At 38.0% G+C, this 17,628-nt stretch overlaps 1 protein-coding gene across 3 annotated transcripts in view; it reads right to left on the reverse strand.

Annotated features, from left to right (window-relative positions):
• Nucleotides 1-17,628, reverse strand: part of SPTA1 (spectrin alpha, erythrocytic 1) — a 65,815-nt gene that overhangs the window by 2,118 nt on the left and 46,069 nt on the right. For all 3 annotated transcript variants that reach the window (XM_024750521.1, XM_024750504.1, XM_024750513.1), the window contains 16 exons: nt 17,420-17,524; nt 16,155-16,363; nt 14,853-14,973; nt 14,130-14,251; nt 13,498-13,630; nt 12,888-12,986; nt 11,955-12,117; nt 11,274-11,350; nt 8,489-8,698; nt 5,576-5,872; nt 4,636-4,748; nt 3,467-3,484; nt 2,946-2,997; nt 1,504-1,691; nt 562-615; nt 30-176 (listed from right to left, as the gene is read on the reverse strand). In XM_024750521.1, the coding sequence (XP_024606289.1) occupies nt 30-176; nt 562-615; nt 1,504-1,691; nt 2,946-2,997; nt 3,467-3,484; nt 4,636-4,748; nt 5,576-5,872; nt 8,489-8,698; nt 11,274-11,350; nt 11,955-12,117; nt 12,888-12,986; nt 13,498-13,630; nt 14,130-14,251; nt 14,853-14,973; nt 16,155-16,363; nt 17,420-17,524 (2,108 nt within the window). The remainder of the gene's footprint in view (nt 1-29; nt 177-561; nt 616-1,503; nt 1,692-2,945; nt 2,998-3,466; nt 3,485-4,635; nt 4,749-5,575; nt 5,873-8,488; nt 8,699-11,273; nt 11,351-11,954; nt 12,118-12,887; nt 12,987-13,497; nt 13,631-14,129; nt 14,252-14,852; nt 14,974-16,154; nt 16,364-17,419; nt 17,525-17,628) is intronic.

The following is a 17,628-nucleotide window of genomic DNA, read 5'->3' on the forward strand; positions in this document are numbered from 1 at the left end:
CTACTATCTGCCCTTGGTTTTCCTCCTACCTCCCTGGATCAACAGCATCCAGGAATTTCTCAAACTTGGGCTCAGGTTCACCTTCCTCCACCATGGGCAAGTAGTAATTGAGCCCTCTCAGGCAGGACCGGAAATCTTTGTGACTTAAGCGACCTGTCAAATTCTCATCAAAGTGCCTAAAGAATAAAAACATTTTATCAAGTTCAATAAGAATCAGATTTAAAAAGGAAAGAATAGTTATTTTTGTACTAGTTGGGGCTTTAGTAGCATTCCATAAGTTTATCAGTTGAGTGGAGAGCTTGCCTGTGTTTCCACACTTTTTTTAAAAACATAATTGATGGAGGGAAATGAATAAAATGTTGAACATAAAATAAATGTATTTCCTAAAATCAAGGAATCCCATAGACATACTAAAAGCCAAGACTTGAAGCTAAATAACATATCTATATCTTCATTTAAGATCCTACTAAATCACACTGAGGGAAAAAATAATAGTTACTTGGAAATTCATTCTGATTGTCTGGAAAACAAAGAACCAATCAACTATGAAGTTATACTCACCTGAAGGCTGTTTCAAACTCCTGTAGTGTCTCCTCACTCAGACCAGTGATGTCTCTGAAAGGAAAAACAAAAATTAACCTATGAAATAAACAGAGAAATATAAAAAGACATGCCATAAGAATAAGAGAGGAATTTTAGCGACTATTATGCTAGTCAAGTGATCTAGTTCAGGGGTTGGCAAACTATGGTCCGTGGGCCAAATCCAGTCAGTCACTCACTTTTGTATAGTCAATGAACTGAGAATGGTTTTTACATGATTAAAAATAATCAAAAGAAGAAGTCTGTTTCCTTAAACATTAAAAATTGTGAGAAATTCAAATTTCAATGTCCATAAATAAAATTTTACTGGAACATGTCCATGCTCATTCATTTATGAATTAACAATAGATGTTTTCTCTTCACAGCAGCAGGGATGAGTAGTTAAACCAGAGGCAATATGTCTCACAAATTGTATGATACTTATTATCAAGATCTTTACAGAAAAAGTTTGCCAGTCTCTGATCCAGATAACTAATGCTGCCAAAAAAGCTATGGAGAACTAAGGCTGCTCTGATATAATTAATTTATTTAGAAAAAAAATTTTCTCTTCTGCTCTATACTTTGAATATTTATTTCATTCTAGATATTTCGGTGGGAATTTTACAAAAGGGAATGCTTTCTGAAGAGGTCATAGATGGTGAATAGACTCAGAGAAATGGATGGTGAGTAGACACAGGGGTTTGGGAGCACTGTGTCCCAGTTTATAATAGCCTCCTATAAAAAGAGAAATAGTCATTCTGTGGGTCAGAAAAGAGAGAGAATATCGGTTCTGGGGATAGTGAGCGTACTATCGCTGAAGCAACTCCTGTATACAGTACCCCAAACTTTAGTTCTTGGAGCTAAGTTTCTAATACCTAACACCACCCACACCCTTGCCCAGCCCTGGCCATGGGTTCTCAATACCTGGCTTGGATCTGTTGTTCCAGACTGTGTTGCCTTCTCATCCCAAGCTGGTAGAGCTGGTCCCACTGCTGAGCCAGCCCAATGGTGCTGTATTTAATGTCCAGGACCAGAGCCTCTTCTAAGTTTTCCCCCAGGTCCTCAATCTTGGTCAGCTTACGCTTCATTGCCTGGATCTCCTTCTGCTTCCTCTGGAAAAAGACAAAGAAGAGAGGCAGTCACCCAAGGTACCAGATCCAAACCTAGGGATGATACAGAAGGTAAGAAGCTGATAAGTTTAGACTTCCCTTCATTGCTCCTTTTCAATTATCTTCAGGAAATTTCCTGTCCTCTGTAAAAAATGAACTACTCAGGAAAACCACCTCACTTATATTTGTATTCCTCATTTATAAAGTGGTGGAAAGGTTAAATGATATGACTTCTATCATTCTGGTAATCTGTAATATATAAATCTAAGTGTCAACAGTTATATACTGCAGATAAAGAAGGGTAGGATTTCCAGGATCCATGCTCCCAGTGATTTGCATCATGAATTATTTGCACTATTGATTGTGGTTGAGCTCTGAGGTCCACTTAAACTTCCCAGTGTTCACACTTCAGTCTCCTTCATTGGCTTGGACAGACTTCCACAAGACTTTTCTGTCATTCAGGCATATTATATGCCAAACATCTACATTTAGGTCATGTTTTCTGAACAGGGGAATGTCTTTTCCTAAAGAGGGGAGGAGTGAATTGGTTGTGATGAGGGGGGTAGTTGTGAAAACATATTAGATATTACAATGGTTTGTGGCCCTCCAAAAATTAATCCTGTCTGACAACATCTTTTTAGCATTAAGTTCTCTGATTAGGGATAAATTAGATTTAATTAGTTAAATTTTTATTCTGGTGGTGGGGGGAAAGAAAATAAGGTTAAGGTTAAAAACACTGCTCTAGCCAACTGTTTGGTTTTTTTTTTGGCCATTTTATTTTATTTTTTGAAACATCTTTATTAGAGTATAATTGCTTTACAATGGTGTGTCAGTTTCTGCATTATAACACCCACTGCTTCACTCAATTATTAAGAGATAATCTAGATTCAATTTTATTTTCTTACCACATCAAATAATAACAGAAATTTGTCAATGTTGCAAGTTGTAGGCCAGGAGCTTTTGCATTTGTTCCCTTACTTAATCATTAGAGTAAGTCTATAATGTAGCTATTATTGACTCCATTGTATAGATACAGAAATTGAAGTTGAGATTTAAGCAAACTGACATCCATGTCCATGAAGTGGTGGCCAAAGATTAGAACGCAAATTTTTGGCAGGGTTGACACCAGAGACTTAGGCTTTTGACTTTTGGGCCAGGGGACTTACCTAAAAGAATCACCAGTTTCCTTTGAGTAGTTTTTCTTGCACTCTTTGTAATTCCAGCAATGTTTAGAGCTAATGAATGAACATTACTTACTTTATTTGCTTCCAGCTGGGATTCTAGAGTTCCTGTTTCTTTCAGCAAAGATCTAGTTAAGAACCAGAGGAATACATTACTTATAATATCAGAGGTCAGTATTTTACACAAACAGACCAACTCAAAACCCCTACACTTCTATAGTTCTTCCAAGTTATATAGCTTTTCTGAAATGAATTTTCACAATGCCAAATTTTCACAAGACCAAACCCTCTCTGTTTATTGGCAACAAATGAAAAGGAAAGTAAGGCTCTCCCAGTTCTTCTCTGCCTACGAGAAAGCTTCCATACTTCCCTCCTAGTTATTATTCTCAAATATACCCTTAACCTAATGTAGGCAAGACTTCACCTAGTGGGGTGTAGGGCCAGAATGATATACACTTTGCTTCTCTTTCTTACGCCACATTTTACTTAGGGACCATCAGATTGCAATGGGATGAAGATGCTTTAGTACTAAGGCCTCCTTAACTAATTCTTTCAGAATGATACAACAAAACAAACATGATAACATAAAATACTGACCCATCCAGAAAATAATCCCTGGATATGGAGGTCCAGATCAGGAATCAGAAGAGAGAAAAGTGAAATCACACGTTAACATGGTTTACTTAAATGATCTTCTTTCTTCAGATTTATGATACATTCTAAATTCTTTGTACCTAGAAAGCATGAACCTGTTCCAGCCACTATCCCCAAAGTGTCCCCACACTGAGAAGCTCAGAGCCTTCTGTGCATCTCTTTACTTTAGGACGAAGGGCTCAGGTGTCAGGTGATATGCTCAGTGTTGGGCACCTGCTGCCAGGGGAGGAGGGACCAAAACCAGAGGCAGAGGAGGGTGAGCTGTATATCTGCCTTCCGTCAGATGTTTTATTTAGCCATGATACAGAATTTCTTTTTGTTCATTTTCTGATTTATCCTTGTCAATGGGTTTGTAGGAACAGTAGCATGGATTGCCTAAAACAACACTTTAACTCCACAATGCTGACCCACCTGCTGAATATAGTCTACCACCTTTGACCATTTACTCATTTATTATACCCTCTAAGTCTCCTCTTTTCCAGGCCATTTGCCCCAGAAGATGTGACAAATGTTATTTTCATGTATAGAACATTTTGCATTTAATAAAAGCAATTAGCATATATTATCTCACTTGATTCTCTTCACTGTTTTAGTAGTCAAGCAACATAATAATTTCCTATGAAGTATTCACAGTGTACTCTGCTCTGGTTGTGCCAATAAATACATATGTGACCTTGATCAAGTCAATTCATCTACTGAACTTCTTTCCACATTTGGAAGCAGTGGTAATAGGATCAGCTCTGTACACTTTTCAAGGTTGCTCTGAAAGTTGAGATAATGGATCATAGAAATACTTTGTAAAGTACAAAGGGGAAGGCAAACATAAGGGACTGTTACTATTTTTGGACTGTAATTATAGGCAAGAGGGAAATAAAGTATCAAGGAGAGAATACAGAATGGGCAATGAGATGAAATTCTCATTTCTCAATTTTGCAATGATTGATTTAGAGTACAGTCGATTCCAAATACAAAGCACAGACAGGATATGGTGATTTTAGGACAGCATAAATACTGTAAGAGTTCCCCTTCCTTCCCTCAGTTATGTATTTCATCCCTATAGTAAATGGAAAGTATAGTATAGGGATCATGAGTTTGGGGGTATCACAGCACACCTGGTCTGCACGATCCAATCAAGGAAGGCACTGGCATTCTGTTCAAATTCTTGGCACATCTCAAAGTTCTTGACCTGTCTTGACTCTTCCTTTTCCAGCTCCTGCTCCCTTTCCTAAAACCCCAAATCACAGATAGTAATGTGCACATTGCAGGCCTTTCTTTGAATAAAATAACTGTTTCTGAGTCTCACCTGCACATCTTCCCTCTTCCAAATCTCACCTATCTTCCAATACTATTGCCTGTGTGCTCACTTTTCTTCCAGCCCATCTCTTCTCATCTCAGAAATGTGAAAGAAGCTTATGCAACTTCCCATAAGTACTTACAGGTGTTACCAAGCCCAGTAACAAATAAACTAGTAACAAAGGCAAATCTTTCTTCAACTCAATTTTTTTCCAGTTGAAATTTCATTTAAATGAACATAAATGTAGCTTTAAAGGAAAAGATAATGAGTTGCCAAATGAAATTGGTGATTTTATAGTGAAATTTTTCTTTGTAAACTTTTAAAATACTTTCCATAGCTTCAGTAATGAGCATTACTATATACAGACAAAAATTAAACACAAACACATTAAAAAGGCACTTTTGGAGATGTGTATAAAATAGAGAATGCCTTGGAGTATATACACTGTAAAGATATATACAAGCCTCATGAACTTCTCATAACCTATTTTTAGAGCCATCTCCTGGAGCTTGTGCTTGCTTCCTTGAATCACCACTCAACACCCAGATGCTTGAGACTCTAACCTATAGGGCATAGGGCTATGCCTGTTGTGAACATATTTCCAAATTTTTTCTTAGATTGTCTCAGTACATGACTGCTGTCCCAATATAATTATTAATAGTGTTCCTTTCTTTCTCAAAAGTCCCCAAACTTGGATAATATATCAAGTGATCATGCTTACTATAGCCAAAGGAACTCTCTGCTTTGCCCCAAGCTACCTTGACGATGTCAGATAGGTGATTCCAGATCCTTTCTAGCACCTCCACTGTTAACCACGTATAGGGACTAGAGGACACATTTAAGGCCTTAATCTGCTGGTCTAGCTCTAGCAAATAGTTGAAGTCTCCTTGGGCCCTTGCCAAGGAGGCCAAGAAGTCCTCATGGTCCTTCTTCAGCCGCTGAATTGCATCCAGTGAGACACAGTGCACAGGCTCTGACAGGTCCTCCTCAGCATTCTCACACCAGTTGTTGAAAGCTGAAGCCTTGTGTGCAAATTCCATGAATAGATCCTCGGCCTAGAGAGGAAAAAAAAAAGACACCTCCATCTTTTCTGATAAAGCTCGTCAGCAGAAAAGAAGACTGAGGATAAAAAAAATGACTATTGGGGCTTCCCTGGTGGCGCAGTGGTTGAGAGTCCGCCTGCCGATGCAGGGGACACGGGTTCGTGCCCCGGTCCGGGCGGATCCCACATGCCGTGGAGCGGCTGGGCCCGTGAGCCATGGTCGCTGAGCCTACGCGTCCGGAGCCTGTGCTCCGTAACGGGAGAGGCCACAACAGTGAGAGGCCCGCGTACCGCAAAAAAAAAAAAAAAAAAAAAAAAAAGACTATTTTCAGGGCCAACACTCTAAGAGGGCAGAACTAAAACCAATGAAGACCGTGTGATCAGATGGATGGACATGTAAATTCAAGGTACAAGCCCTGATCCTAGCATTTTCTCTTTTTCTTCCAACACTTACAAATGAAGTTGGATGACTTCTAGGATTATATTAGCTATAAGATTCCAAAAGTGGCAAGGGTAGATTGCAATGATAAGATTTCATGATTTCTTGTTCTGATGTCTGTGTTCCAAGTCTACTTGGCACATAGTAAACATGCACAAATAAGTGTTAAATGAATGAATGGATAATTGATTGAATAAAAAATATCAATTTGTGGCATAGGCATTTCTTCTTTCTCTCCTCTGATCTTCTGCAGACCACACTTCTTTGATGTCTGTTTGCGTATACTGAGTACTCATCCTACCTTCCTTCTGAACCTTGTTCAAGGCTCATCTCATGCCTGAATCCCCTGCTTAAACCCATTTCCTACCCTCTAACCTATATCCTTATCCATGCAATACTCTTTGGAGTTATTTATATGCTCTGAATGACTTTGAATTTCTAAATGAGAGAAATAGCATGGATTTTCCCAAACAGTAGGTAATAGAAAAGTTTTAGATTTAAAATACATCACATAGGGACTTCCCTGTTGGCTTGGTGGTTAAGAATCTCCCTGTCAATGCAGGGGACACAGGTTTGAGCCCCGGTCCGGGAAGATCCCACATGTTGCAGAGCAACTAAGCCTGTGCACCACAAATACTGAGCCTGCACTCTAGAGCCTGCGAGCCATAACTACTGAAGCCCATGAACCTAGAGCCCGTGCTCCACAACAAGAGAAGCCACCGCAATGAGAAGCCCGTGCACCGCAACAAAGAGTAGCCCCCACTCACCGCAGCTAGAGAAAGCCCGTGCGCAGCAAGGAAGACCCAATGCAGCCAAAAATAAATAAATAAATAAATTTGTAACAAAAATTGAAATAAAATACATCATATATTTTGGGTCAGCAGATTGTACTTTCAAAGAGAGTTATGTTATACAGATAAGAAAATCAGTTTTCATCTCCAAACATAGGGGTTAAAGAGAAGAAAATTGACCCAAATGGAAGGAGACTGCAAAGGTATTACACCATTACACCTTCTCTGTATTCATTTCAGCAATCTATACACTAAAATAGACCAAACACAGAGAAAACTAATATTGTCTCTACCCAAGAAGGACATGAAAACCTATAAATAATGTCATATTATTTTCATAATATTATGTATCAACTGAATATTTTACAAAGATTTTAAAATCATAAAATAAAATAAAACTCTTTGCAGTTTGAAAATTGAGTAAAATAGAATTAGAACGTGAAATATCTTCTTATGTAGAATGTGTGTATGTACATATATGTCTGTGTGTGTGTATATATATATATAGATATGGATATGCAGTTTTCCATTAATTGCTTTAACTTTTCACTTAAGATTAATTTCTGTAGGTTCCATGTCCTTCAATAGAGTAGAAATTAATTAAGGGTCTGATTTTGTACTTGTGTGTTTTCTGATTCCTGTAACTCCCTACCTTAACTTGTTGCCAGGTGCAATACTTCCCTTAACTTGTTGCCAGGTACAATACTTCTTATGGTCTAGAAATACTCAGCAATTTCACTGACCATCTTGACTTCCTTTTACTATTAATATTTTTATCATCAACATCTAATACCTTAGCAGCCACCACTAGAAAGAACATTTTAAAACTTATATCCATATAGAACATGGTGGTTTATATTGCATTTTCAGATCTATTATCTCTTTTAATACTAATAACATAGAAACAGATATGATGGTGATATTATCTTATTTTATAAATAGAGAAATCAAGGTTCAGAAATGTTAAGTTACACATGCAAGGTCCCCTAGCTAGGAAAGATGAGAACACAAGTTATACTTGTCTAATATTCCTTTTATTTGAGTTAGCAAAAAAGACAAGGACAACCTTGACTCCTACATGCCAGTATTAGTTCTTCCATACAATAAGATCTTCTATCCCTTGTCTCACCTACCTGTTTCCATTATATGTACCTGGCTTCCATCATAAGTCAGCTGGATAACTGATAAATCAGTCAAAAAAATACTCCCTATCAATCTAAAAAAATGAATTACTTCTTGCTCATAAGAATGTCTTCCTGATTCTTTGCAATGTACTCACTTAAATGTCTATAGTATTCAAACACGGTTTCCAGTATCTATTTCTGGATTTCATGGCTAAGGTACAGATAATCGAGGCCTGATGGTGATTCATCATTTTTTTTTTTTTTTTTTTTTTTACCTTCTGTAGGGGCAGCTGTTTTTCCAGCAATTCCTGTCTGTGGGCTTCAGAAGCTTCCAGCAGCTGTTCCCAGAGCCTCAGCAGGGCAGCATGGCGCTCTTTAATGGCTTCAGTCTGGCTGTGCTCAGCAGCCACCAGTTGGTTCTTCAGGTCAGTTATCTCAGACAGTCTCTCTTGCTGGAAACTCTGCAGACTGGCATGCAGTGTGTCCTGAGAAAGACCCATAGAGAAGCTGTGAACAGAAAAATAATGCAGATTCCAAGGGGTCATTCATACCTGGGTTCCACCAGATTGGACCTATACAAGAGTTTAGAGTGATGCCCATGGAAAATGAAATAGGACTTAGAGACTTTTGTAAACATTTGGGATTGGAATTATAGTTAAATTCCAGTGTTTTAAAATTGGATTTTAGATTAGGTACAAAATTAATATTAAGAGAGTATTGAAGCATGATGTGATATTCCAAATTTTTCCAAATCAAAACTAAATTCTTCTTAAGGCTCATATTCTAAGACTCTTTTATATCACTTATTAGATTTTGCATTCTTATTAGCACTAGAAATTGTGGGAGTATGCAAACTAACAAAAGACCTTATATAGGTGCCAGTTATACAAATGATTGTGTGTGTGCATGTGTGTATGCAAATGATATCAGAATCACAAAATTCAGGATGTTCCACTTCCAGTTTTAACAGGGTGGTATTTGACCAATTCTCCCTTTGAGAACAACTTTTAATGCTGGATAGAAGTACAAAAAATCAGCTGTTTGAAAGGGATCAGAATGTAACTCAGGTAGCTATAACTTGAGGGATCAAAATTCCAGGGAGAAGGAAATAGTAGCAAACTAAGAGTAATACTCTCTGTCACTTTCCCCTTTGAAGTATAAGCTGTACAGGGTGAGGTAGTAGAGGAAGCAGATGCTCAGATCTTTTGATCATCTCATGGAACTAAAGGGACAAAAATTGGAGTTCTGGGAAACTGGGGCATCCACGGTTTGAGGAAATCATGAAAAGGGAGCTGCAGAAAAGGAGGCTCAATAATCTCCCTGTATGTCCCCATCAGGGTATTTATAGATTCCTAAACACAAGTCCTAGAAGTCAAGCAGAAAACAGTAGCTAAGAATGTAAAATCTAAAGAATCTAAAGTCTAAAGAATCTAAAATCTAAGAATTTTCTGCAGTCACACAGTGCTGTGATCAGGACACATCAAGTAGGAGCAGACTTAGTGAAAGAGGTTTAGTTGAAACCTCTAAAGTCCCTAGGTTTAAGAGCAAACTGAAAAAGGCTAGTCCTCAGGAAAACTGAAATCACATCTTGAATCATTACTGAAAAAAGTGGGGTTGGATAGGGGATAGGGTAGGGGAGGTGTTAAATTATAGCTTTAAATAAAACTCATGAATTAATTACTTTAAATGTAAATGGATTCACTACTCCATTAAAATCATCAATAGATAATACATCAATTCTCATCTATATTATATTTATAAAAGATACATCTAAGACTTACAGACACTCTGCACTTCTATGTTCATTGCAACATTATTCACAGTAACCAAGATACAGAAGCAAACTAAGTGCCTGTCAACAGAACAATAGATAAAGAAGATATGTGATATACACATATGGAATATTATTCAGTCAGGAGGAAGAAGGAAATCTTGCTGTTTGCAACAACTTGGATGAAACTTAAGGGCATTATGCTAAGTGAAATGTGTCAGAGAGAAAGACAAATACTGCATAATTTTACTTACATGTGGAAACTAAAAAAGCCAAACTTAGAGAAACAGCCAAACTTAGAGTACATTGGTGGTTGCCAGGGGCTGGGAGGTGAAGGAAATGGGGAGAAATTGGTCAAAGGGAACAAACTTCCATTTATAAGATTAACAAGTGCTGGAGAGCTAATGCACAGCATGGTGATTATAACTAATATTTCTGTATTATGTACTTTAAAGTTGTCAAGAGAGTAGATCTTAAATGTTCTCACCTTAAGAAAGAAATGGTAATTATGTCACAGGATGGAGGTGTTAGCTAATGCTACAGTGGTAACCATTTTGCAATTTATAAATGTACCAAGTCAACAACAAAAACAAAAAATATAAAGGCATAGAAATATTTTTTAAAGGGTTGGAAATAGATATACATTGCAAAGAGTAAACAAAAGAAAATTGGTATCGTATAATAATATATGAAAAAAAATTTAAGAAGTGTTAAAAACAAACGTGTTATTGGAGAGAAAGAGAAACTTTTCATAATTAAAAGAATCAATTCATCAAGATTATTTCATAATTCTAAATGTCAACACAACTTTTAACCTAGCTTTAAAATATATAAAAATAAAATGTATAAAATAAAATATTTAAATAACATAAGTAACAAAATCTGATAGGTAATATAAATTATTGCAAAATACACATTCTTTTCAATTGTACAAAGACTATTCACCAAAAGAGTGAATAAAAAATTTTTTTAAATTTTAAAAAATCAAGTAATATCAAAGGAAGTTAAAAAATAATAAAGATATAAAAAGATATTAATGGAATATAGTACAAAGATACAACAGAGAAAAAAATTGGTTCTCTAATAAAAATGAACACCTACTGGCAAGACTGATGAGGGAGAGAAAACTAGCAAATTATCTCTATCACGAAGGAAAGGGGAACAATATTACAGGTCCTACAGACAATAAAACCACAAATTTAGGAATGAAATAATCCTGTGTGAAGCTTCTGTGTGATATGGGTCTTGGACTTCACGGGCATCTATCAACAAGGCAACCCTGCTCTCACCTGCTTTGCCAGGAGAGTGAGGAAGGCAGCGAGGTCTGCACCATTGCCATTGGTCTTCAGGCTTGTTTCTTTCTCAGCTGAAGAGCAAAGATAATTAATAAGAAGGGAAATAGAGTTGGTCTTGTATCAGCCGTGGTAAGGAGAAAAGGAATATTTACTATAGGCCACAAGACAGCCTCCTAACTCTCAAAGCAGATGATTCATTAGAATATGGGGGGTGTAGGGTCCAGTGAATTGTTTTTCTAGACTTATGCAGGATAAAGCTGACTGAAACAGAGCTGGAGCCAAGAGGACTTTTGAATGTTTCATAAGGAAAACTGCAGACTAGAGATAAATTATAAGTAAGTCAAACACACAGTTTATTGCCTAGAATGTTTTGCCATGGCCCTATCTTGCTGAATATCACATGTGAAATTACCAGTTTCCAAAAAAAGATGTTCTCTGGAATTATAGTACTTAGTTATCCACTCAGCATGTGTCTCTGTGTGTTTGTGTGTGTGTGGGCATGTGTGTGCTTGCACATGTGTGAATGTAATTGTAATTGTGTCCAGACAGGATAGGAGTGAGTAATGAAGGGAGCATCTTTATTCCCATGGTAAGCAACAGAGCCCCAGGATCCATTCTATAAATGGAATTATCGGCGTTTCTCAAACCTAAGACCCTGGCCCTCACACATCATACCTATCCAGGCCTCAACCACATCAGCCTTCCAGTTGAACTGCTGAAAGTCATAATCATCTTCTAGTTGTAACTTCCAAGCAGCCATTGCCTTGGCCAGAGAAGGGGTCTTTTCTTTTAGAGCCTCTATCTTGGTAGAAATCTTCTCTTTATGCTGACTTTCCTCCTGTAACACCAAGGCCGAAAGGAGGAGAGACAGATATACTGATGAGTGTCCAGGGCCAGAAATGTGAATTCTTTAGTGTTATTAAAAGCTTTCATCTCTCTCATTCCAAATATATAGCTACTCTCTTCTAGGTCTGGTGAAATTATTCTATTATTCACCTATAATAGAATAATATCTATGCCACCCAGATGATTATTTCTACCCCAGCATTTGGACAATCTTCTCATGTTTGTCCATATAAGTGTGATCTTCTTAGTTGGCATAAGCATCTCAAACGTAAGGAGTCACCTCTGTTTAGGATTCTTTTGTATTCTTTAGGATTCAGCATTTAGATCACTGAGCCTCTGTTAAAACAGGCAGTTAAACAAAACAATGGTTCTCAAATTACAAAGAGGTTTCAGTGGGGTCCTCATCTCTAGAGGCATGCAAAGAAATTTCTTCACATTCTTAAAATACTCTATGACCAAAGCAAGTCACGTATAATATATTTTTAAAGCCCGTATTCTGCAGAGGATAAGAGTAAGAGTGTCAACAAATGATTTTTTTAAAAATCTAAAAAGTGTACCTATAAGAACTTGAAGAAAAAACTTCCAGAAAACAGAAATTGAATAAAAAATTATTTACTGAAACAATAACAACAATAACAAAAACCAGCTTAGAAGAGATTATCAAAGTTCTATGTATGATTTTAGCACTGCTCATGATTCTACATTTGGGCCAATCCCTTTTTGAAAATCCTTTTTTGACCCGGAACCCCTAGCACAGCTCACCTTGCTCAGGATGTCTTCTCCTTGAGCACACACATTTTGCACTCGGATCTCATGGACAGCGAAGTCATTCTCCAAAGCTTCGAGTTTCTTTAGCAAGCTCTGTGTAAATGAGTCAGTGAGAATCAAAACTTCCAAGACTAGACAATCTATCCCACTTACATTCTGATTCCTTTTGATGCCATTCACCAGGGATGATTCAAGTAAATTGGCAGACCAGATGAGTGTTCCCTTACTCCTGCATAGCTCCACTAAATTCCTCTCCCCAAACTCTTCACTTGCCAGAAAGGCAACCTTACCAGAAAAAGAGCCAAAGGAATACAAGTGACATTGTTTCTAACTTACCATGTGACCTTAGACTTTTCTGGATTTGGGAATGAGTGTTGATCAAGGTAGTACATAAGGATTTCCCCACATTGAAATTTACGTAATTCTAGGAAACATTCCATCTAGTGGAAAAATATTAAGTATCAAGAACATCGTATACTAAGAACTGACCTGAAAGTTTTATTCTTCCACCACAAGAAAGATTCTAATTTTACAGGTGAAAATGCTGACTACATAAGAAAAGATTCCAAGAGAAGAAAATTGATCCATTCAGCCTGTTACTCACTTGAGTAGCAGCCAAAGTGTCTCCAGAATCCCCTTGGGTAACCATAGCTTCCTTTTCACTGATCCAAGCTTCCTCCTCCTCAGCATTCTCCATGAATTCCAAGTATTCTAGGGACTCTCCCAACCGAATCCCTCTGTAAGAGGAAAGTAAACCCCAATAGATAAGAAAAAACTAGTAAACAGTGGGAATGAAGCAGAGTGGAACTATCTTGTAAGATTTTAATTGGCTATAGGACTATATGGTTATAAGGGAGAAAAATATCCCTTCATTCATTTATTTATTACTAAGCACTGCATGTAATGTTAAAACTGGAGAGATGTATAAAGTACAACGGGGATGTGGGGGATAACGTGGTATGAAGGATAACATGTGTAGGGCAACAATGATAAAAGACAGCAGCTGCAAGTGAGCACAAGAATAGAGGTATATTCAGCACACAGAGGCAGTGTCATTTCTGCCTGGGGTACATGGGGAAAGCTTCATGGAAGACTTGGCATTTGAGCAGGCACTTAGAAATTAGACAGAGATTGGTAGCTGGGGAGAAATGCTGAGCAAGCACTTAAATATCTTCTCTATACCAACCGAATACCTGTAATCCAAGAAGAGAATTGGGCCTCATAGCCCCAACTCACCGAGCCTTGGTCAACTCTTTGAGCTGGTCCCAGTGTTGAACAAACTGATCCAGCCTCTCCTGGATCTCCTCTCGCCCCACGGCAGCCTTGTCTCCCAGCCTCTCTGCCATATCCAGCACATTCTGAAGAAGAAACCCCCTCCATGTCACATTACCCCACAACCTCTCCCCATTTATCCACAGTTTCCTGGCAAAAAGTGTCTAGCCCTTCACACCCTCTGGCTCTTTTACAAACTGGAGGTACTCAAGGTGGTCCTGACAATCCTGGGAGAATGAAGAAAGCTGCAGTAAGATCTAGCAAGCTAAACGTCGCCAAGTATTCGAACAAATACCTTGACGTTTGCATGAGGCTACTTTTCAGGATCTGCTTTATGCATTATTCGTGGTCACAGGGTGACCCTGTTGCCAAGCCAAGACTCAGGGCTGCCCTCTTTCCATACGGCTCAGCTCAGGTACAGATTTTCCAGATGTCCCAAACTGTAACCTAATTGTCAGCAATTGTGCCCTGGACTAAAAGTGCTCCTTCCATGGAAGAGCATGAGTTTCCATGCAGATTCTTCTATTCATAGGAGTCAAAATGTGGAGGAGAACACTTGTGAACTCTACGACTAACTCTCTATGTGACCTTGGCATGCCACCTTCATGTTTTGTAGCCTCAACCCATTTATCCATAACATGGACTACTATTAGATTATCCCAGTCTTTTCAGGTTTCATATTCCTACCTGGATGATGGGTTCATGTGTCACCAACTCCCCTTCTAGGCGTTTGTGCTTCTTCAGTAAGTTCTGAACCCCCTGCAGATCCCTCCCATAATCCTGGGATCGCACTCGTACCAACTTCTCCCTAAGACCAAGGAAAATACAAAAAGTGTAGACTTTAGACATCTGAGGTCATCCTAAAATGAAGGTTTTCTAAGAGTGTGTGTTTGGCTGGGGGTGGGGTGGGGGTAAATTCTGGAACACAGTGGTGTCATTAATCACAAAGTTAATTAGAGGCAGAGGCTTTCAGCAAAATATCTGACTGATGGTAATACAAGTTAAAATAACATACTGATCTCTACCATATGCATAGCCATAACAGCCTTCCCATTATTTCCTTTGCCTGTCTACGTGTGTATATTCTCCACTTTGCTCAAGAACTTACAGTAATGTTTCTCTTTCAAAAAATGTGAAAATTAGAGACACACACACCTACATATATACACATACAAACATATATGCATATATGACTTTTGTCATTTTTGTCTATTAATATCAGTAACTAGGTAAAATAGGTATAAAGAGGGACATTATAGGAATCATGGCCATTGGATAGGTTCTGAGCGTAAAATGTTTGTATATCACCATGAAGCATGGTAAAAGACATCGTAGACAAGATTATATCATCTTACTATTTCTAAAAAGGTTCAAAAATATCCTACTAGTTGCCCTATGCACATTTTTTTCCTCTAATTCATTGATTACAAGTAAGAATCAGCAGGTTTGTAGAAGAGGAACATGATGAGGCAGGGTGGAAGTAGGGCAAATAATTTAATTTCTAAGATATTCCAATCACGTTTTTTATAACAAAAGTAGAATTAGCAATAATACCATACCAGGTACTATGTAACATTTTATGCCAGTGTCAAGTTCAGTGGCATATTACAATAGATACACAAGATACAGAAAGAATCACGACAAAGATCTCATCAGTCCGGCAAGTTGTAAATGCTCAGCTGTCTCATTCAGAATAAGCATTACACATTCTTTCCAAAACAAATATATACAGTTTCTTAATTTTCCTCCCAGAATGTATATGAACTGCTCCCCACTCCTTCCATGCCTGTCTCCCTCTGCCTGCGTACAGTGAAAAAATTTGGGAAAAATAAAACCAATGTTCATTTCAGGCTAAGGCAGACATGATTAAGAAATAATGTGAACTGCAAGAAGCAATTATGTATTTCATTTCAGCATCAAATAAGAACATGTTTGGTGGATTATCTATTTTCTTGGACTAGCCATGCAATGTGAGCTGGCAGTACATACTCTATCCAGAATTCCTCATTGTCTAGGTCCTGGAAGAACTGGAACAAGGCATAAGCCTCTTTCAGTTTCTCATGATGTTCAGCTGCCAATTTCTGGACATTCAGGAAGCGCTCGTTGACATTATCCCTTTTCTCCACAATCTGGTCAGTATTGAAGGTCCCGCTGGAGATCAGATCTGCAGCCAAGGTATTCAGGTCCTTGAGTGCATCCTAGAAAGCCCAAGTGTCCTCAGTGAATAGTATAGTATAGGTATTAAGTAGACCCTGGACTTTAACCACCACTAGTTCAAGTTCAAAGACTAGGTCAAATAGATCATTTTTGAAGATAATGAATTTGACCTTATGCTCTTTTAACTCAGATTGGATAAGGGCAAGACCAGAGGCAATAATGGATAGCATGGCTACATTATTCGAACTATACATTTGGCCTTCTGATGTTTTCCCCTGTATTTTCTTCCTCCTCCCCATATGGAAAATAAGACCTTGTTGAACAATGCTGTGTCTCTGCAGAACTATCTTTTCACAGTGCAAAATATGACGCAGATTGATGGATTGAAATATTCAAGAAGAAGCTACTCTATTGGTAATATTCTTAGGCTGGTCCCACCCAGAGCACAGCCTTCTTCTGTGTCTCTTTGCATTCTAAGTCTGTCGCCTAGTGATGTCACAGGGAATATCATCAAGTCCTGAAACTGAACTTAGAAAGCCTTTGACTTCTTGCCCTTTCTGTGGGTATCTGTGTTACACAATAAAACCGATAATATAAAATGCTACAGTGTGAAATGAACACCTGTCTGAATGTTTATTACAGCTCTCAGGACACATCTATGCTTGATATTAGGATACAACTGGAATGCTCCATAGAATTTTTAGAGTGTATTTATAGTTCATCTCCACAGCATGTGTCCCCTATTTTTTTTTTTTCAGTTGTTCTGTAAAATAAAATTCTATTTTCTCTCAAAGACCAGATCAGATATTCAGCTTTGGAAGAGATTGAGTTTATATACATAGGTCATTAAAAAGTAAACAAGATCATTTTTAGGATCTACTTCTTGGAGTCTTAGAATCTATTCAATATAATTTAATGAAAATAGGTTAATGGCTTTGAAGCCCATGGACTTGACCAGATTATAATGACTGACGGATGAGAACACTAAGTTCAGTTTTGCAAGCCTATGTTCTCAAGTGGACTCCTAAGACAGGAGAGAGAAATGTCACAAACATTTCCATTCTGGCCAGAGGAGTGGGATTCCAACACTACTTAACCTTTCGGGCCAACATCTCTGTTTCCAATAGCTGATGCTTCTTTAGCAAGTTTCCTGCCGAAGCCAAGTCCCTGGCGTGATCTTTCATGGACAGCAGTGTCTCTGCCTGGGAATGGAAGGATAAACAAATAAAGCTGTCAGACGCAAGCTGTCTTTAAGGAGACCAAGATTAGCAAATACATCCTCCAACTTTTCCCAAGAAGAGTCAAG

This window comes from Neophocaena asiaeorientalis, unplaced genomic scaffold (assembly GCF_003031525.2).
Source record: "Neophocaena asiaeorientalis asiaeorientalis breed wild unplaced genomic scaffold, Neophocaena_asiaeorientalis_V1.1 scaffold315, whole genome shotgun sequence".
NCBI classification, from domain to species: domain Eukaryota; kingdom Metazoa; phylum Chordata; class Mammalia; order Artiodactyla; family Phocoenidae; genus Neophocaena; species Neophocaena asiaeorientalis.